This window comes from Chiloscyllium plagiosum, unplaced genomic scaffold, assembly GCF_037043375.1.
Source record: "Chiloscyllium plagiosum isolate Xiang-an unplaced genomic scaffold, Cpla_swu_hap1 HiC_scaffold_36, whole genome shotgun sequence".
Taxonomy (NCBI): domain Eukaryota; kingdom Metazoa; phylum Chordata; class Chondrichthyes; order Orectolobiformes; family Hemiscylliidae; genus Chiloscyllium; species Chiloscyllium plagiosum.
Window position 1 is genome coordinate 13731832 of NW_028270174.1, and position 18213 is coordinate 13750044.

At 43.3% G+C, this 18213-nt stretch overlaps 1 protein-coding gene across 6 annotated transcripts in view; it reads right to left on the bottom strand.

Annotated features, from left to right (window-relative positions):
• Window positions 1-423: 423 nt before the first annotated feature.
• lef1 (lymphoid enhancer-binding factor 1) overlaps window positions 424-18213 on the bottom strand; it is a 164222-nt gene continuing 146432 nt past the window's right edge. For 4 of the 6 annotated variants that reach the window (XM_043674327.2, XM_043674329.2, XM_043674328.2 and 1 more), the window contains exon 10: window positions 12896-14285. In XM_043674327.2, coding sequence (XP_043530262.2) covers window positions 14086-14285 — 200 coding nt within the window. In that variant the 3' untranslated portion in view covers window positions 12896-14085. Of the gene's footprint in view, window positions 1237-12895; window positions 14286-18213 lie in introns of those variants that run through there. The other 2 variants (XM_087979973.1, XM_087979974.1) reach the window with 2 other exon arrangements.

The window sequence follows — 18213 nt, forward strand, 5'->3', positions numbered from 1 at the left end:
CAAGGTTATCATGGGCAAGGGAGCAATACTCACAGATTTGGAGATGCCGGTGTTGGACTGGGGTGTACAAAGTTAAAAATCACACAACACCAGGTTATAGTCCAACAGGTTTATTTGGAAGCACTAGCTTTCAGAGCTCTGCTCCTTCATCAGGTGGTTGTGGAGTATAAGATTGTAAGACAGAATTTATAGCAAAAATTTACAGTGTGATGTAACTGAAATTATTTATTGAAAAAGGACTGGATTGAAAAAGACTTAACAAACAGTCCAGGTCTTTTTCAATATATAATTTCAGTTACATCACACTGTAAACTTTTGCTATAAATTCTGTGCCTTACGATCTTATACTCCACAACCACCTGATGAAGGAGCAGTGCTCTGAAAGCTAGTGCTTCCAAATAAACCTGTTCCACTATAACCTGGTGTTGTGTGATTTTTAACTTTGTAATCCTCACAGGCATTTCCCATCCTGCATTGATCAAGCTCCAGAGAGCAGCATGCAGAAGCTCAGAGCTTGGTGTTTGGTACAAATCTGACAACAGGGACCATTTCTTTCTTAATACCTTCTCCAGCAGAAAGAAAAGGGTCTTGTTTTGTTTTTAGAAACTTTCTGGATTCTCTAAGGTTAATTAAAATAAAGTAAGTATCCCTTAAAAGTATACTAAGAATTAAACATAATGGAAAGTAATAAATGGAAAACAAATGATTTCAGCTAAGGAAAAATGATATAAAATTAAATTATTTACATTTTCTTGAATAAACGGCCTAGGAGGTCATTTTCTGTGTGTGACCCCTTTACAATGATTTCCTGCGATGTTTGCTTCTTATATTGACCATAAGCAACCTGGCACGAATTAAAATATGCCTTGGAATGAAAATGGATTTGTAAGGGTTAGATGATAATCCAAAATGTGAGAGTAAATACAAATGGTCTGGTAAAAGTGGATGGAGTTTGGCTGGTGATCGGGTACGGTGCAGGTTCTGGGTGAGGGAGGTTGTGCTGGGTGCCACCATGTGCCACTCTGTGCCAGAGCGAATCCAAACAGAAACCATTGTTGTGATCACGGCGTCCACACAACTGCCTGGGGTGGAAGTCACGTCAAACATGGATTCCAGAGACATCGAAAGGACAGCAGGAGCGCGAGGTGAGGTCAGGTTGTCAGCACGCCTCCATCTCCAGCAGTGGCCCTGACGTCGCTGCTTTTGCTTTGCATGTTGAGAATGCGTTTTGTTTTCCTTAAAAAGAAGGAAAAGGTTATTAGAAATCTGAACAGCTACAGACACAAAATCCTCAGCACAATGAGACATTGCCACCCCACTTGTATGGAGGGAAGTCACTTCGGTAACGTAATAAATCATTAATTAGATAATATGGTAGCTGGTGCTTCTCAATCAGAAGGTTATGTTCAAAGCACAGTCCATAACGTTGAATACGTCATTACGGTCAGAGCTACACTGAAAGGGTGAATTCTTTCTGATGAATTATTAAACCAAAACTCTGCCTCCATACTCAAGTAGACATGAAAGTTTATGTATTCCACGACTCAGAGTGGGAATGTGCGGCTGATATCCTGGCCTGACAATTGAACTCAACGTTCATTTTCTTGTTGTTGGTGGGAGCTCTCTGTGTGTGAATTGGCTGCTGTGTTTCCCCACATAGATGGAGTGACCACTCATTAAGATTATTTTGTTGGCTGTGAATTGGTTTGAGATGTTCTGATATTGTGGAAGGTGCTTTATAAATGCAAGTTCTTTCTTTCTGTGTATTCCTGTTTCTCAAATAAGGGTCAAATGTGCTACTATTCTTGGTCGCAAATTTGTCTTTCTTTCTTTTATGCTATCCGAAGATGACAAACTAACAGCTTAAGTAGAGCAGCAAATTGCTACATCAAAAGGTAAAACATTATAATGGGCTTGAGCTAAAGGAACTGAAACACATTACTTTTCAGGAGACTGGCATTGAAGCCAATGTCCCAATATATTGGAAAGGATCATTAGCCAATGATTTCTTACGCTCCAATAGCCCATTATTCTGACTTGTTCATTTTAAAAAATGGAATATCAGGGGCCGTGGACAGCTGAAATATTAACCTTCACCAGATTACCTCCTTGGTTGGTTTCTCTGTTACTGCATAGTGTTATGAAGTTGAAGGTGCATACTGTACCTTTAAGAGAGAGTGAATGTTCTGAACTGAGAGCTTATGGGCACCTGTGTATATGACTAGATGGCAATCCTGGAGTGTACTGGAAAATTGAAAATATGTTAAGACTTGGCTGTGAAATGGATACCTGAGTTTTGGTTGCTGTTTTGACAATAATTCAAATTTCACCAATCAGTTTAAATTATGCCCCAGGATACCAAAACCTAATTGAGTTTGAATTTATTGTTTTGCCAACATCAAACCAATGAGACAATCTGATGTTGGGGGATATAAAAATGCGGACATTTTGAAAACTGGAGACAGAGAAACTGCCATCGAGATAGATCCAAGAAATTAGGGAACCCTCTCTATCAAAGGTACCTTTTCATATGAAACATGCTCGCAGTAAAAAGAATGAAGACGAACCAGGAAATTTGGCAGCTGGAAGAGTGAACTCACAGAAGATGACAGCAGCTGTGTGGTTTGAAACTAATTTGATGTAATTTTAATAAGTGCCTTATTGGAACAGTAAATTGTTATAGAGTTGGAGGCAGGTAATAAGCAGTTAAGAGAAAGGAGGATTAGAGTTGTGAATAGTTATTGTTTCATGTTCATTTTTAGAGTTAAAAAGTAAATTGATTTATTTTCTTTAAATAGTTGAGTTTGGGAGTTCTCTGTCACTCATTTTAACAGATTACGAGACACGGTGCGTTTTTCTGGGTGTTTGGTTTAATTACAGAGGGGTTCACCGCTGTGGCATAACAATAGAATCGTTGCAGGATAATTGGGGATCATTTGACTCTTCCAGTCTGTGTCAGCTGCTTAAAAGATCTAACCAAATTCATCCCACTACCCCTTTCTCCACACAGATTAGCACACTTCAGATACACGTCCATTTGCTTTCAGACAGTCCTAAGTAAACCTATGTCCACCACTCTTTCAGATAATGGGTTCAAGATCTTAGCTCCCTGGGTGTGTGAGAAAAAGGATCCGCATCTCTCTCCAATTCTTTTAGCAATTATTGTACCATCTTGAAGGACAAGGGCAGCAGGTGCACCGGAATACCACAAGATCCTTCAGGCAATTCAGCCTCCTGACTTGGAACTGAATCGGTTGCTCCTTTACTCTGGCTGTTTCAAAGTCCTGGAATTTGCAGAAGATGGATTTCACAGAACTAAGGCAGGTTCAAGAAGGCAGCTCTCCACCACCTTCTCCTGGTTAATAGGGACTGGCAACAAATGTTGGCCTTGTCAGAAACACCCACATCCCATGAATGAATTAAGTCTAATACAGATTTATCATCTGGAGGAGAAGGTGAAACAGGGGCATGCTTAGAAACACTATTTAGGATGGAAAAGTTCCAGCCAAGATGTCTTTACCTCTCTCATAGTAACAGAAAATAGAAGCAGGAGTAGGCTTTCAGCCTTTGAGGACTCTCTGCTGTTCAGTATGATCATCCAATATACTAAACTACTCCTGCTTTCTCTCTAAACCCAATGATTCCTTTTAGCCCTAAGTACAAACCTAACTCCTTCTTGAAAATCATCAATGTTTTTACCTCAACTGCTTTCTGTGGCAGAGAATTCCATTGACTCGCCACTTTCTAGAAATTTCTCCTCATCTCTGTCCTAAATGGACTCCTCCATTTTCTTAGACTGTGACCCTTGGTTCTAGATTCCTCCAACATTTTTCCTACATCTATCCTGTTTAATCCTGTAGGAATTTTGTGGGTTTCTATGAAGTTCCTCCTGAACTTCTAAAATCCAAAGAATACAGCCCTGACACAGTTTCTCTTCATACATCAGTGCTATCATCCTGGAATCAGCCTGGTAAACCTTTGTTGTACTCCTCCTTAACAATAACAAGGCCTAAACTATATACAGTACTCCAGGTGTGGTCTCACTAAGGCCCTGTACAATTGCAGCAAGGCATCCCTGCTCCTGTTCTCAAATCTTCTCACAATAAAGGCCAACATGCCATTTGCCTTCTTTACTGCCTGCTGCACTTGCATGCTTACTTTCAGTGACTACTGGATGGGTATATGAATAGAAAGCATTTAGAGTGATATGGGCCAAATGCTGGCAAGTGGCACTAGATTAGGTTGGGATATCTGGTTGGCATGTTTGAGTTGGATCGAAGGATCAGTTTCTGTACATCTCTATGACTCGATGAATGGTGTACAAGGACACCCAGGTCTCGCTGCACCTCCCCCTTTCCCAACCTATTGCCATTCAGATAATAATCTCCCTTCTCTCCCCCTCATTTTTGGCAGTTGCAGTGAGAGCAGCCTCAACCCTACCCAAGAATATTGTCATTAGACAGGAATCACTGTGCAGCACTGGGTACCTGCTCTGGTAAAACCTGAGGGCTCTTTTACAGGCCACTGGGATTGCAAGTAAGCACAGGAGCAGAAAAATCTTTGCTGAGCCACATTCACAAATCTGTCTCCCTTGAAAGTCTTGGTTTTGTATTTCAGAGAACTCCATGGCCTTTAAAACCAGAAAGTGACATCAGTGGGAAAATACAAGCAGCGCGCTGATGCTCTTTCAAGATTGAATCAGTGCATTTAAATTTCCACCGGAGTTTATTCAAGTTGCCTTTGTCTTATCTTTTCTTATTTTGCACCAACTGTTACTCATCATCACAGCACCACAGCTTGTTCCTCATGACTTGACTAGTGCCCCTCCTTGAGTCAGACGTATGCTGTACTTTCTTGATCAGTCTTCTTGTTCATTGTTAGCACTGGCTGCTCTCAATCTGTCACTCCTGCTGATTCAATCACTTAGTCTCAGCATCTCATCCCTTGCCTCAAACTTCTCTCTCCCCCCAGTTCCCTTCTATTCTATAGTTGCTTATTTGTACTCAGGCCTTTTGTAGATTATAATTCTTGGGCATCGTTAGCAAAGTTTGCTCTTGTTGTCCAACTCCAGTAAGTTGATAATAGCGGGCTCTCTAGCTCGACATCTCTAACAACTTAACACAGCTGAGTGACATACCAAGCCACTCAGCAATCAGCCTTGGGATTTGCCTGTATCTTGGATGTGGTCCAAAGGAGGTTCACAAGAATGATCCTAGGGATGAAGAGCTTGTCATATGAGGAGTGGTTGAGTACTCCGGGTCTGTAGTCAATGTAGTTTAGAAGGATGAGGGGGGTTCTGATTGAAACTTACAGGATACTGATAGACCTGGATAGAGTGGGCATGTAGAAGATGTTTCCACTAGTAGGAGACTAGCAGCTGAAGAGATGACCCTTTAGAACTGAGATGAGGAGGAATTTCTACAGCCAGAGGGTGGATAATCTGTGGGACTCATTGTCACAGAGGACTGTGGAGGCCAAGTCATTGAGTATATTTAAGACAGAGATAGGTAAGATCTTGATTAGTAAAGGGATCAATGGTTACAGGGAGAGGCAGGAGAATGAGATTGACAAACCTTTCAGTCATGATTGATTGGTGGAGGAGACTCAATAGGCCGAATGGCCTAATTCTGTTCCTATACCTTATTGTCTAATGGTTGGGTGTCACCTATTGACCAGAGCAGTGATATTAGTTAACCAGTTGGGGTTCTGGTCAATCCAACAAGTTCTCTCACTTGAAAAGACAGAGCTTTCCATTTCTAGATTTTTTTTCTTTTTAAGAACTGAGCTCAAATTCTCAGAATGCCTTTGAGATTAGATCTCCTACTCATGGATTATTAGTTCAAGCTTTCGCCACAAGAATTAAACAAAATGATTGTGGACACTCTCATTCCAGTTTTCAACCTTTAACTTCACCAGTCAGAGAAGTCACTTCAATGCAACAGGAAGTGCTTTATACTGATGTGGTAGGGGTCATGTACGAGAGATGGTGCAGAGTTGACTCAGTGGGATGTTACCTGGACTGGAACAATTCAACTCTGAAGAGAGAATAAGAGACTGGGATTGTTTTCCTCTGAGCAGAGAAGGCTGAGGGGGAACCTGATTGAGGTGTACCAAATTCTGAGGGGCATAGACAGGGCAGTGAGGGAGAAGTGTTTCCCTTAGTAGTGGGGTCAATAACCATGAGGCACAGTTTTAAGGTAAAGATCAGGAGATTTAGAGGGAATTTGAGGAAAGTTGTTTTGATCCAGTGGGCAGTGGGTATCTGGACCTCACTACCAAAAACAGCAGCACAGAGGCAGGAACCCTCAAGACTTTTAAAAAGTATTTAGATGAATATTCAAAATGCCATAGAATACAAATCTATGCACCGTGCCTGAAAATGGGATTAAAGTAGATAGATGTTTAATATTGGCAAGTGCTGTAAAAGCTCTATGACTCCTTTCCTGTCCATCGTCAGTGCATTGCTCCAACGGCCACTATTGTTAGACGTGTTATATCACACCTCCAAGTCACGTGAGACTTGACCCCAGACATCCTGACCCAGAGGTAGGGACCAGTACCACTGTGCAATAAGAACCCTGGGTTAGCTTGCTCATGTTAATTAATAATCATAGAATCTGTACAGTAAGGAAGCAAGCCATTTACCCCATCAAGTTCACAGCAACCCTCTGAACAGCATCCCACCTCTCCACCCCTACCCTATCCCTGTAACCTTGCATTTCCCTTGGCCAAATGACCTCACCTGCACATCTCTGGACTGTGGGAGGAAACTGAAGCACCCGAAGGAAACCAACACAGACACGGGGAGAATGTGCAAACTCCAGACAGACCGTTGCCTGAGGCTGGAACTGAACCCAGGGGTCCTTGGCATGGTGAAGCAGCACTGCTAACTACTGAACCCATGCCACCCCATGGAGAGGGCGGGTCTGGTCCAGTAATTCACTTTTCAGCGATTGATTAACTCTGTGGATTGGTTTATTTAACACAGTAAAACACAGTACAAGTCATGAAGCAGACATTAAATAATAAACCCACTGATTTCCATGTGTGCAGTTTGGAAACCCAAAACAGATTAATTGCCAGGCAAAGTCACAACATTGTGCAGACTGCATATGGCATCCTTAAAGGTGATTTATGTTAAAGGCAATGCACATGTACAACAAGTTACAGCACCACTAAACAAGCCAGTGACAACATTCCTGGAACTTCAGTAAACAATTGCCACAGACAGCAATGCAATTTGCATTTATACAGCATCTCTAATATGCTAAATGCTTCACTGTTGATTTATCAGGTTAAGAAATGGCATAACCAATTGCCCTCAAGTATTCCCGCTGCAGTTACAGTGGGAGATTCGAACAATCCAGTGAAATGCCAACCACAAACAGTTTCCATTCCCATCTCAGACCGTGTCCTGTCTCCGAGGGCTGACAGCCCAATCAAATGGATAGCAACTCTCCCGCCCCAGCAGTTCCTTCTGGAGTGATGGCCATTACTGGAACTGCAGCCTTTGCGCCATAAGCAACAGCATTGGAAACCATGCTCAGATGTGAGCTGCAGTAACTTCAATGTGGCCAGTTGGACAGGCCAGGGCTATCCTGACATATTGGTACCTGGGCTATGGTGAAGATACCAGCAGGAGGTTCTCACAAGGTGGTCTTGATTGACCTGAAGATGGGTGGGTCAGACCTATGTATCTGACTTTAGGAAAACACCAGAAACAGTAGGTAGACAATGAGCACAGTGCCCCAGTTTAACATCCACCCTGCCAATCTCAGCCATTGTTCTCACCTAAGGTCTCCCAATTTGGAATGGATATATTGACATAAAGTGCATTGTCACAGCTGTCAGTCAAGACTCAGCTGGTAACACTCTCACCTCCTGAGTGAGGAGGTCGTGGGTTCAAGTCTCATCCCAGGACTTGAACTTAAAAATCAAGGTTGATACTCCCGTACGCTGAGGGAGTGCAGTGTTCATCGAATCCCTACAGTGTAGAAACTGGCCACTTGGCCCATCAAATCCACACTGACCCTCCAAAGAGTAACCCACCCAGACCCATTCCTCCTCCCCTTTTGCTCTACATTTTCCATGACAAATGCACCTAATCTACACATTCCTGACCACTATGGGCAATTTAGCATGGCCAAACCACCTAACCTGCACATCTTTGGACTGTGGAAGGAAACCAGAGCACCCGGAGGAAACCCATGCAGACACGGGGGGAATGTGCAAACTCCACACACAAGTTGCCCAAGGGTGAAATTGAATCCAGGTCCCTGGCGCTGTGAGGAGCAGTGCCAACCACTGAGCCATCTTAGTTCTTAATGAGCTGTCTACACTAAAGTAGGATAATAACTCAGGAAAATGGCTTTCGTGGAGGGTGATGTTGTGTAAGGGTTTGAAAGGATTAATGTCTGTAGAAGTGTGAAACAATTCAACGGTGATAATGCTAACCACTGAGCCACCATGCCATCCGCTGTTGTTGGCGGTGCTGTCTTCTGGATGAGGCAATAAATCATGGCCTTGCCTACCTTCTCAGGTGGATGACAAAGATTCCTGTGGCTCTAACTCAAAGTCCAGCCTGTTCTCACCAATGCTTATCCAATGGCTATCCCTCACACACTGCTGGTTTTGGGAGCTGACTGCAAATTGGTTGCCACATTTCCTGCCGTACAGCAGGGACTACATTTCAAAGAATGCTGCAATGGCCATCCCATGCTTTGAGATGTCCAACTGTGGTCAAGGGCACTATACAAGTTTGAGGTGTTTATTACAGAGAATCGAACAACAGCTGGATAGAAGGAGATGAATAATGAGGAGAGACCAAATAATAGCACTGGGATAAATTATCTCGAGGTGATGGGGTGAAGGCTTAAAGTACCAGAGGGAGCTGAAGGGGTTGGAAGGGAATATCTGTACTTCACAGAAAACCCTGGGTAAGTGGACAGAATCCCTGTTAAACCAGTTTAAAATGAGTACTGTAAATAAAAACCAACAAATAGTTGTGAGGTTGAGGAACCCACTCCCTCACATGGCCACAGCCAAAAATTTAAAGCTTGGCTTGGTGGTCACGCTAATGGGAGACTCTACTCCAGGGCCTTAATCACCTCATCAAAGCTGACACCTCCAAAGCTGTACTATTGGAGGAGTCTTCGTTCAGAAATAGATTCACAGGGGCACGTAACAAATCAAAGAAAGAGGTAGAAAGCTACCCCTGTATCTTGGACAACAGTGATCCCTCAACCAAAACCATTAAAGGGAGATTATTTGAATACGTATTTTCCTTTTTTTTGTTGTAGGAACTTGCTAAGCATAAATTAGCTGCCATATTTGGGTAATGCAAGACTAACTACACTTCCAAAGTACTGTAAAGTGTGTTCGGGCTTTCAAAGGATTTGAAAAACACGTTCTATAAGTTCTTTCAATACTTAAAAGGATCCTAGATTGTGTCGGGAGATAGGATTAAGTATGAGAGAATGCTGGAGAAACTCAACAAGTCTGGTGGCATCTGTGGAGACAGAAACAAGGTTAATGTTTCGAGGTCAGTATTACTCTTCCTCAGAACCGAAGTGTTCTGAAGAAGTTATATTGGACTCAAAATGTTAATGCTGCTTCTCTCTCCACCGATGCTGCCAGACCTGCTGAGTTTCTCCAGCACTTTCTATTTTTTCTTTCAGATTTCCAGCATCTGCAATATTTGAGGTTTAAGCTTGTGAGTTGTTTTCAATTAAAACCGAGCTAACCGGTACCTAACCTCCATTTACCCACTTTTGCTTCATATCCTTTCAAATGTCCTTAAACCATCAAAAGCCTATTGAGCTCAGGTTTCAAAGTTTCACTAACTCAGCATCCACAGCCTTCTAGGAGAACAAGCTACTGATCTAATTATGCTTTGGGTGAAAATGTGCGGTGTCTGAAATTCCATGAGGTACTCTAGCGGAGTCTTAATCAGGTTCTATATACATGAAGCATTTCATTTTCATCGGGCAGTTCCAATCCCTTTGATACAGAGGCTAACATTCTCTCAGAATCCCTACAGTGTGGAAACAGGCCATTGGGTGCACATCAACCCTCCGAACAGCATCCCACCCACACTCACCCCCCCTACCCTATCCCTGTAACCCTGAATTTCCCATGGCTAATCCACTCAACCTGCACATCTTTGGATTGTGGGAGGAAACCCATGCAGATATGGGGAGAATGTGCAAATTCCACACAGACAGTCGCTCAAGGGTGGAATCAAACCCCATTCCCTGGCGCTGTGAGGAGCAGTGCCAACCACTGAGCCACTGTGCCATCTTAGTTCTTAATGATCTGTCTACACTGTAGCAGGATAATAACTCAGGAAAAGGACTTGGGGGGGGAGATGTTGTGTAAGGGTTTGAAAGGATTAATGTCTGTAAAAGTGAAAAAATTCAATCGTGATAACGTCAGTGATGACATGGGAGAGGGATCTAACATGGACCCTGGAAGAGGCAGGCATGTTTGAGTGATTTGAATGTAGTTTGTACTGGTGCAATAAACAGCTTTCTGTTAACTTTATCATTGACTTGGTGACCTATACTAGCCAGGGTCAGGAGGTGGATTATTTTCTTCCTCATCCTTCGACAGTATACATTTTTGCTCCTTCACACTTGCTGGCATTCTAATTTGTCTTTCTCTGATCCAAAGTCGATAACCTTAGATCTGCCCACAGTGTCACCTGACCAGTTGACTCTGGTCAAGCCGAGAAAATGCACTGAACAACACTTTCTGCCCAGAAAAATGTCCACACCTCTGATGCTCACCTCTGGAAACGAGGTGGCTCTCAAATGCAAAATGAGTCAGCATAAAATGAAGCTGAAAGGACAGTGTTTGTCAGTGGAATTGACTCTACACTCCTGGAATGTGAAATCAATGGGCTAATCTTTCACTTAAAATAGAGAGGGGCAGCAAGCCAAGGCCTTGAGGCACATATCATGAAATTTCAAAAAAGGAAACTCAAAAGACTATTCCACTCAGATGTAAAAGCTAACCAAGGCTTCCTGCACCAACAAGGTGCCATTGCAACTGTTTGTGGATAGATTGTTATATTTTAATTCCTTTCCTTTTATAGTGAGTGATCAGGAATGATATAGTCTCTTCATTTTGTTATTTACGCTCAACTATTCACCTACAGCACCCCTTCTCCTAGAAATCTTCCTCAACATGGGCTGGATGTTTACACAGGAAGAGCTCACAGAGTCATAGAGATGTATAGTATGGAAACAGACCCTTCGGTCCAACTAGTCCATGCCGACCAGATATCCTAACCTAATCTAGTCCCATTTGCCAGCGATCAGCTCACATCCCTCCAAATCCTTCCTAAACATATACCCATCCAGATGCCTTTTAAATGCTGTAATTGTACCAGCCTCCACCACATCCTCTGGCAGCTCATTCCATACACGTACCACCCTCTGGGTGAAAAGGTTGTTCCTTAAGACTGACTGACAAGGCTTTTCAAGTGGACATTAACTTTAAGATATGAAGATGCATCGAAGAGAACCTACAAGACTGTTTCAACATATTGTTTATTTCATTTTTAACTTTATTTTATTAAATCTCTTGCTATAAAGAACAATTTTGGAATTTTTGAATTAGAAGCCCTGTGTCACAAAATGAAACATCATCACCAGTGACTCCAATAGCAGTGAAAAGATGACATCAAGATGAAAACTCTCTTGAATTATGGCTCTGATGCTTCACTATGTGCTGTTGTAAAAGCACAGCTCACAGGTTTGCTGGGTGTGTAATAACCATTAGTAGCAAGCGACTGGTACAAAATCAAGGCTTCACAGGGGTTCCAACTGGAAAAGAACCACATGATATCACAACCTCCCCCCCCCCACCCCCCCCTCCAAAACCCTGACACATAAAGTGACAGTGTGAGCTGGCGGAGATCAGTGAGTGCTGTAGGTCACACGTGTTGGTGAATACGTAACTGAAGCTTTGCTTTCTGATTTCAAAGCTGACAAGACATTGGAGATGAGTTGATGGTAACAGTTTTAGTTTATTGTATCCCTTACGATTCCAAAGAAATGCCAAACAGGGAGGGTGGGGGGGGGGGGGAGGGGGGTTACTCTTGCCAGGAAGGCTTTCCTGTCTGCTTCAAATAAAAACACTTGGCTTCCTGCATAGGAAAGGCCCTTTAGGCTTCAAGCCAGCAAGTTCACAGCAATAAGGCAACACACACGTTTATATAAAGCTGCTTCCCATTAGCAGCAAGGAGTGTACTTCCTCACTGGAAGAAATGTGATTTCTGTCAGAATTTTCAAATCTTCTGCACCCAGAAACGCTGTCCTTCAACGTCAACGGGTAGGTCTGGTTCTTGAATTGGAGCCTTTGTTTCCTAAACAGAGTCCTAACCTTGAGCAGGATCAAAGTGCATTGTGCCAGCTGTCTCTGCTTTTTTTGGGGGTTTTGCAATGAAAGATGTTTTCTCTTTTCTTGCCCACTATCAGGATTTGGATGTCACTGATAATGCCTATTCAGGCACTCTGACCCCCCTAATAAAGGCCACTTCAGAGGGCTGGTTTGAGTCAACCATAATGGGTCTGGGATTGGAGTCACGTGTGAACCAAAATACATACAGAAGAGAAATTATCTTCTTTCTAGGGCATGACTGAAAATAGTTAGATTTTTATGATAATCCTAACATTGTTTGGTCACTTTTATTGACAACTGCTTGCTATTTTTCTGGTGTTTTATTAAATATGAACTCAAATTGCCATGACAAGCTCTAAATTCCCGACATCTCAGATTAGTTGAAGGTCTCTAAATGACTAACCCAGTAACATAACCCTTTATACTCCCTTATGTCACAAAAGCAACATTATAGTGCCTCCATGTGAACAAAGGATAAACCACACTAAAATATTTTTTAAAAAAACAGCTTTTGACTTTATTTTTTAAAATTTCAAATCTGCTTTAAAAGGAATAAGTATCATGATACAGCTCCTGAGAAAGCTTACTTAAGAATTCCCGCTGTGTCTGCAATGTGAAAGATATTTCTTTGCTACAAATCTGTCCCTTCAGTTCAATCAAAACACTCATTAAATGAAAAGACACCATTTAATATTTTGTTCCAGTTTTTTTTCCTTTCTACCTTTTTAAATAGAACAATGTCCTGCAGCAGTTCTGAAGAAGGAGCATTGGTGTCCTAGAGTGATAGAACCTGGTCCATAAGCCCTCGATTGTAGGTTAATACTGTGGCCCTGACCTTACAGGGCCACTGTGTGGACCAATGCACCTTCTGGGAGCATGGGTGGGGGGGTACAACATTGGCTGCCCCGAATCAACACCCATTGAAGCGCATCTCCCATTTACCATGGATGTTGGTATCACCATCCTGTTAAGTGCAATTGTGATTACAAATGGATCAGAACCAAATAGAGCCAGGGTGTGATAGCGGACAAAGTGGGGAACTGTATAAATGTCCTTTCAGCCAAACAAGGTCATGGACGCCTATATTACACATTGGTCTTAGCTTACTGCAATCTCAATTTAGGTCGCCTTTCTTCTTAAAGTCAGGTGTATGCGCACTGTAGCAGGGAGTTGAAAAGCCACTTGGGGATAGAGCTTCCACATCAAAACAAAAAGTATTTCCTTAAGGAAAAAAAGGAAGACCCAACTCTCAATTCCGCCCTACAGCACACATGCAGAGTGACTCCTTGGATGGAGCACGGAAAGCCCAGCACTCTCCTCTGTGTTTAAATGAAAACTGGGAACAGGGTGCATTGCAAAAACAAAAGCATGACCGATGTGGTGAGAGGCTCCCGCTTCGAGTGGGAAAGAGAGAAGGGGGGAAGGTGGGGGTCATCTGGAGTCGAACTGGGCATGTCCAACAGTACGATCAAATGAATACAACAGTCTTGGCAGCAGCCCAGTTGCTCAAGTCAATGAGTGATCAAGTTCCCAAACACAAAGCTCCCAAAATTCCGAGTCCTGGAGCTTCCTGCCACTCAGAATGGACGGCTTCAGTCGGGCGAGTGTTTGTTTTTTTTTATTAATTATTATTCTGATTAAGTATTTGGTGCTTGCGTGTGTCAGTTTTCAGGTGGGCTGCTAGATGGAGCACCACTTGGAAGTGAGACGTTCCATCTCTGGTGGAGGAGGGAAAAAACTGACATCGTCGGGCTCGGCCCACTTGGTTTGCGCCTTCTGCTGGCTGATGATGGAACAGCGCTGCTGACAATCGCGGAGTAGTCTGTGCCCCAACCCATCCTGCTCTCCTGGCTGCAGGAGTAGGAGCTTTGGTGAGTGGCCTGTGAGAAGGAAATAAACAAGTGAATATTCGGGGAGGCAAGAGTCATCCAAGAAAGAAAATACAAACTTTAATCACTTCTTTTCTTATACCGCCGGGGGGGGAGGGGGATTAAAGAAAAAAAAACCCCGCAAAACTCCCCACCATTATTTTCAGAAGCAGAACGGGGTCAGGATTTTGCCCTGCTACCTCTCTGCTCTCCCCCTAGCTCTTCATCTTCATCTTCTTCTTCTTCTTCTTCCTCTCCTTCCGTCTTTTCCACTCCAACATCCTCCTTGGGCACTGTCACATGTTGAGATAGGATTCCTCAGGCACCAATGGCTGATAATTGTGTGAGAGGGTGGGGGGAGGGGGGCAGGCTATTCCTTCACCAAAGGCATCACAACATAGTCCAACCCCAGTCCGAAGGCACGCACTCCCCAATAGGAGTCACTGGAGAATGTTGAGGAGCAATAAGAGATCAACCAGCAGCAGGAGTAGGCCATTCAGACCATCAAGCAGGTTCCACCATTCAGTGTGATCTTCAGCTCCAAGTCCACTCACTCCCCATATCCCTTTACTCTCTGCGAAACCAAAATGCTGTCTTGGAATATGTTTCAGGCTATGATTTGGCATCCACAACCCTCTGAATTCAGAGATTTGCACAACCCCTTGAGTGAAGGAATTTCTCATCTCAGTTCCAAATTATCCCAAGACTGTGGCCTCATAGTCTAGATTCCCCAGTTAGGGGGAAGCAACCTCTCAATGTCCACCCCCTTCACACCCTTAATAAGACCCTCTCTCATTCTTCTAGACACTAGACAACATTGGCTAAACTGACTCAACCTCTCAATATACAAGGATGCTCACAGACCAGGGACCAATCTAATGAACCCTGACTGATACCGTCCTGCACTCTTCAAGCCTAACCTGAGGTTAAGTAACTCAGCTCAAGCAGCAGATTTGAATATTAAACTGAGATATTTCACAACGTTCCTTAGTAGGAGATCATCTCTCAATACAGAGTTACACAGTAAGCTAGCTTTGATTAGTTTTCTGGTCTCTGTCAGGATAATTAGACAATAGGGAAAATAACATGTATCACTGCAGGCCCAACCATGCATTTCACCCTCTGATTCATTTGTGTGGCTCTGATCTCTTGTTAATTAAGAGCCAAAGGAACAAGGAAGGTCCAAGGTTCAGATCCTGGTTGTTAGAGTTGGTTGCTTTCTGGAGCTGTTAGTGGAGCTGTTTCAATTAGCCTTGACATCGCTGGGCTGGAAAATCAGCCAAGGTTCCTGCTGCTCATTACGCTCCCTCCGCTGTCCCGAGGGGAGTGCTGCATTGTCAGAGGTGCTGTGTTTCGAATACGATGCTAAACTAGGCCACGCCTCTTCTCCCAGGTAGATGGAAGGACAGCAGCCGACCTGACCAATACCAAAGTGGTGGATTGAGGGAGGGGTCAAGTCAGTTCTCCCTCTCATCCCAGTAAGCATTATTTGAAGAAGTGAACCTTCCAGCTTTTTCTGGACAACATTCCCTGCCAAACCAACACCCAAAACAGGTTATTCAACTTACTGCTGGAAAGCAGATTGTAACATTCTGAGGATGTGAAAGTTTATATATAAATGAAAGTCTTGGTGCATGTCCCACTGTTGACAGCATTTGAGGGTTGGATAGACACATTTCTGATCTTTCAGGAATCCTGGAAGGGGGCAGGAAAGTAAAATTAAAGTCCAAGATCTGCCAGGATGGGACTGAATGATGCAGCCAACTCAACAGGCTGAATGGTCTACTCCTGTTTCTATCTCTTGCAGTTTTTTTTGTTTCATCCACCCATTGATTCCATCCCCCCCCCCCACCCTCAACAATATCTCACTGCGCGTTTGCAAGTGACTGTCGGAACATACAGATTTAAGGTTTTCAGTTGATCCTTTCATAGACCTACAGCCTAACCTCTGCCATCACTTACCTTAGAAAGCCATATGCAAATGGGGCAAAGACACAACGTAGGACACAGCTACAGTGATCACTAAAATTATTAATCAGATCAACCAACTCATTTAAAAGAACAAACCAAATAGCAAGGGTTCATTACTCAGTTGAGATGGGGGAGATTATGATAAACCTGATCAGGATCTTCATTCGACTGCTTTTGTACAGTTTTGGTCTCTGTCTGTTTAATGAGAAAATATATGGAAGCATTGGAAAGATATTTTATTATTATTCATAGACGGGATATAGGTGTCACTGGGCCAGCATTTGTTGCCATTCTCGAATTGGCCTGGAGAATGCTGTGGTGAGCTGCCTTCTGGAACCCATGCAGTCCATGTGACGTAGGGACACCCATAGTGTTATTAGAGGGGATTTCTAGGATTTTGACCCAGCGACAGTGAAGGATTTATTCCCAAGTCAGGACAGTGTGTGGCTTGGAGGTGAACTTGCAGGCAGGTGGTGATGTCTGAATATGGACACTGTCCTTGTCCCCTTTGGGGTGGGGGGGGTAATGGGTTTGGAAGTTGCTCTCAAAGGAACCTTAGGGAGTTTCTGCAGCGTATCCTGCAGATGGTACACACTGTTTCCAACATGCCTTTCCGGTGAAAGGAATGAATGTTGAAGGTGGTGAATGTTTGACTAATCAAGCAGGTTACTTTGCCCAGAGGATAGTGTGCAGTTTCTTGAGTGCCGTTTGAGTTGCTCTCATCCAGGAATGTGGGAAGCATTCCCTCTTAATCCTGAATTGTGCCTTGTAGATGGTGAGCAAACTGCTGGGAAATCAGAGGGTGAGTTACTCGCTGCAGGATTCCTAGCCTCGGACCTGCTCTTGTAGCCACAATATTTATATAGTGCAAAAAGGATTTCAATGGTTGGTATCAGAACTGAGTGGATCTAATGGTCAAACTGGGTTTCTTTTCTTAAAACCAAGCTGAGAGATGACCTGATTAAGAGCTCTTTAAAATATTGAAGAGGTAGACATAGAAATGTTTCTGTTGGTAGGGAATTTGAAGAATACAGCCAACATCTCATATCCTTACTCATAACTCAGTGGAAATTCATGTTGTCACCCAGAGACTGCTTAGAATGTGGATCTTGTGACCAGTAGAAGCAGTCCAGGTGAACAGCATAGATGCTTTTCAGGGGAAAGTAGATAAACTAGACTCCATTGATATTTGGATGAAGTATGGTACAAGGAGGTCTGTGTGAACATAAACATTGGCATTGACCAGATGGACCGAATGGCTTGTTTCTCTGCAGTTAGTCATAGAGTCACAGAGATGTACAGCATGGGAATAGACCCTTGGATCCAACCCCGTCCATGCTGACCAGATATCCCAACCCAATCTAGACCCACCTGCCACCAGCACCCAGCTCATAACCCTCCAAACCCTTCCTATTCATATACCCATCCAAATGCCTTTTAAATGTTGTAATTGTACCAGCCCCCACCACTTCCTCTGGCAGCTCATTCCATACACGTACCAACCTCTGTGTGAAAAAGTTACCCCATAGGTCTCTTTTATATCTTTCCCCTCTCACCCTAAACCTATGCCCTCTAGTTCTGGACTCCCCGACCCAAGGGAAGAGACTTTGTCTATTTATCCTATCCACGCCCCTCATGATTTTATAAAGCTCTATAAGGTCACCCCTCAGCCATCTTAAGTAGCTTGAAGTGATGCATCAATACTTGTCAGAGAAGACTTATAAATGAAAGACTCCTCTCCCAACAAAGGATTGTGTCTTGGGGATAGGTGAACACAATGAAGGGCTGTCACTAATGAAGGAAGGAAGTGAGTTTTGCTCACCAGTCCCACTGGGTGTCTTAAACCCCTTCAGCTATTCCACACATTTCTCAGCTTCAGTGCGAGCTGGTGGGAAGCCTCCAGTAATTTTGGATACTTAAGAGAAATGTGTCTCATAAGTTCTTGAACCTCCCTGGCTCTGGATTACAA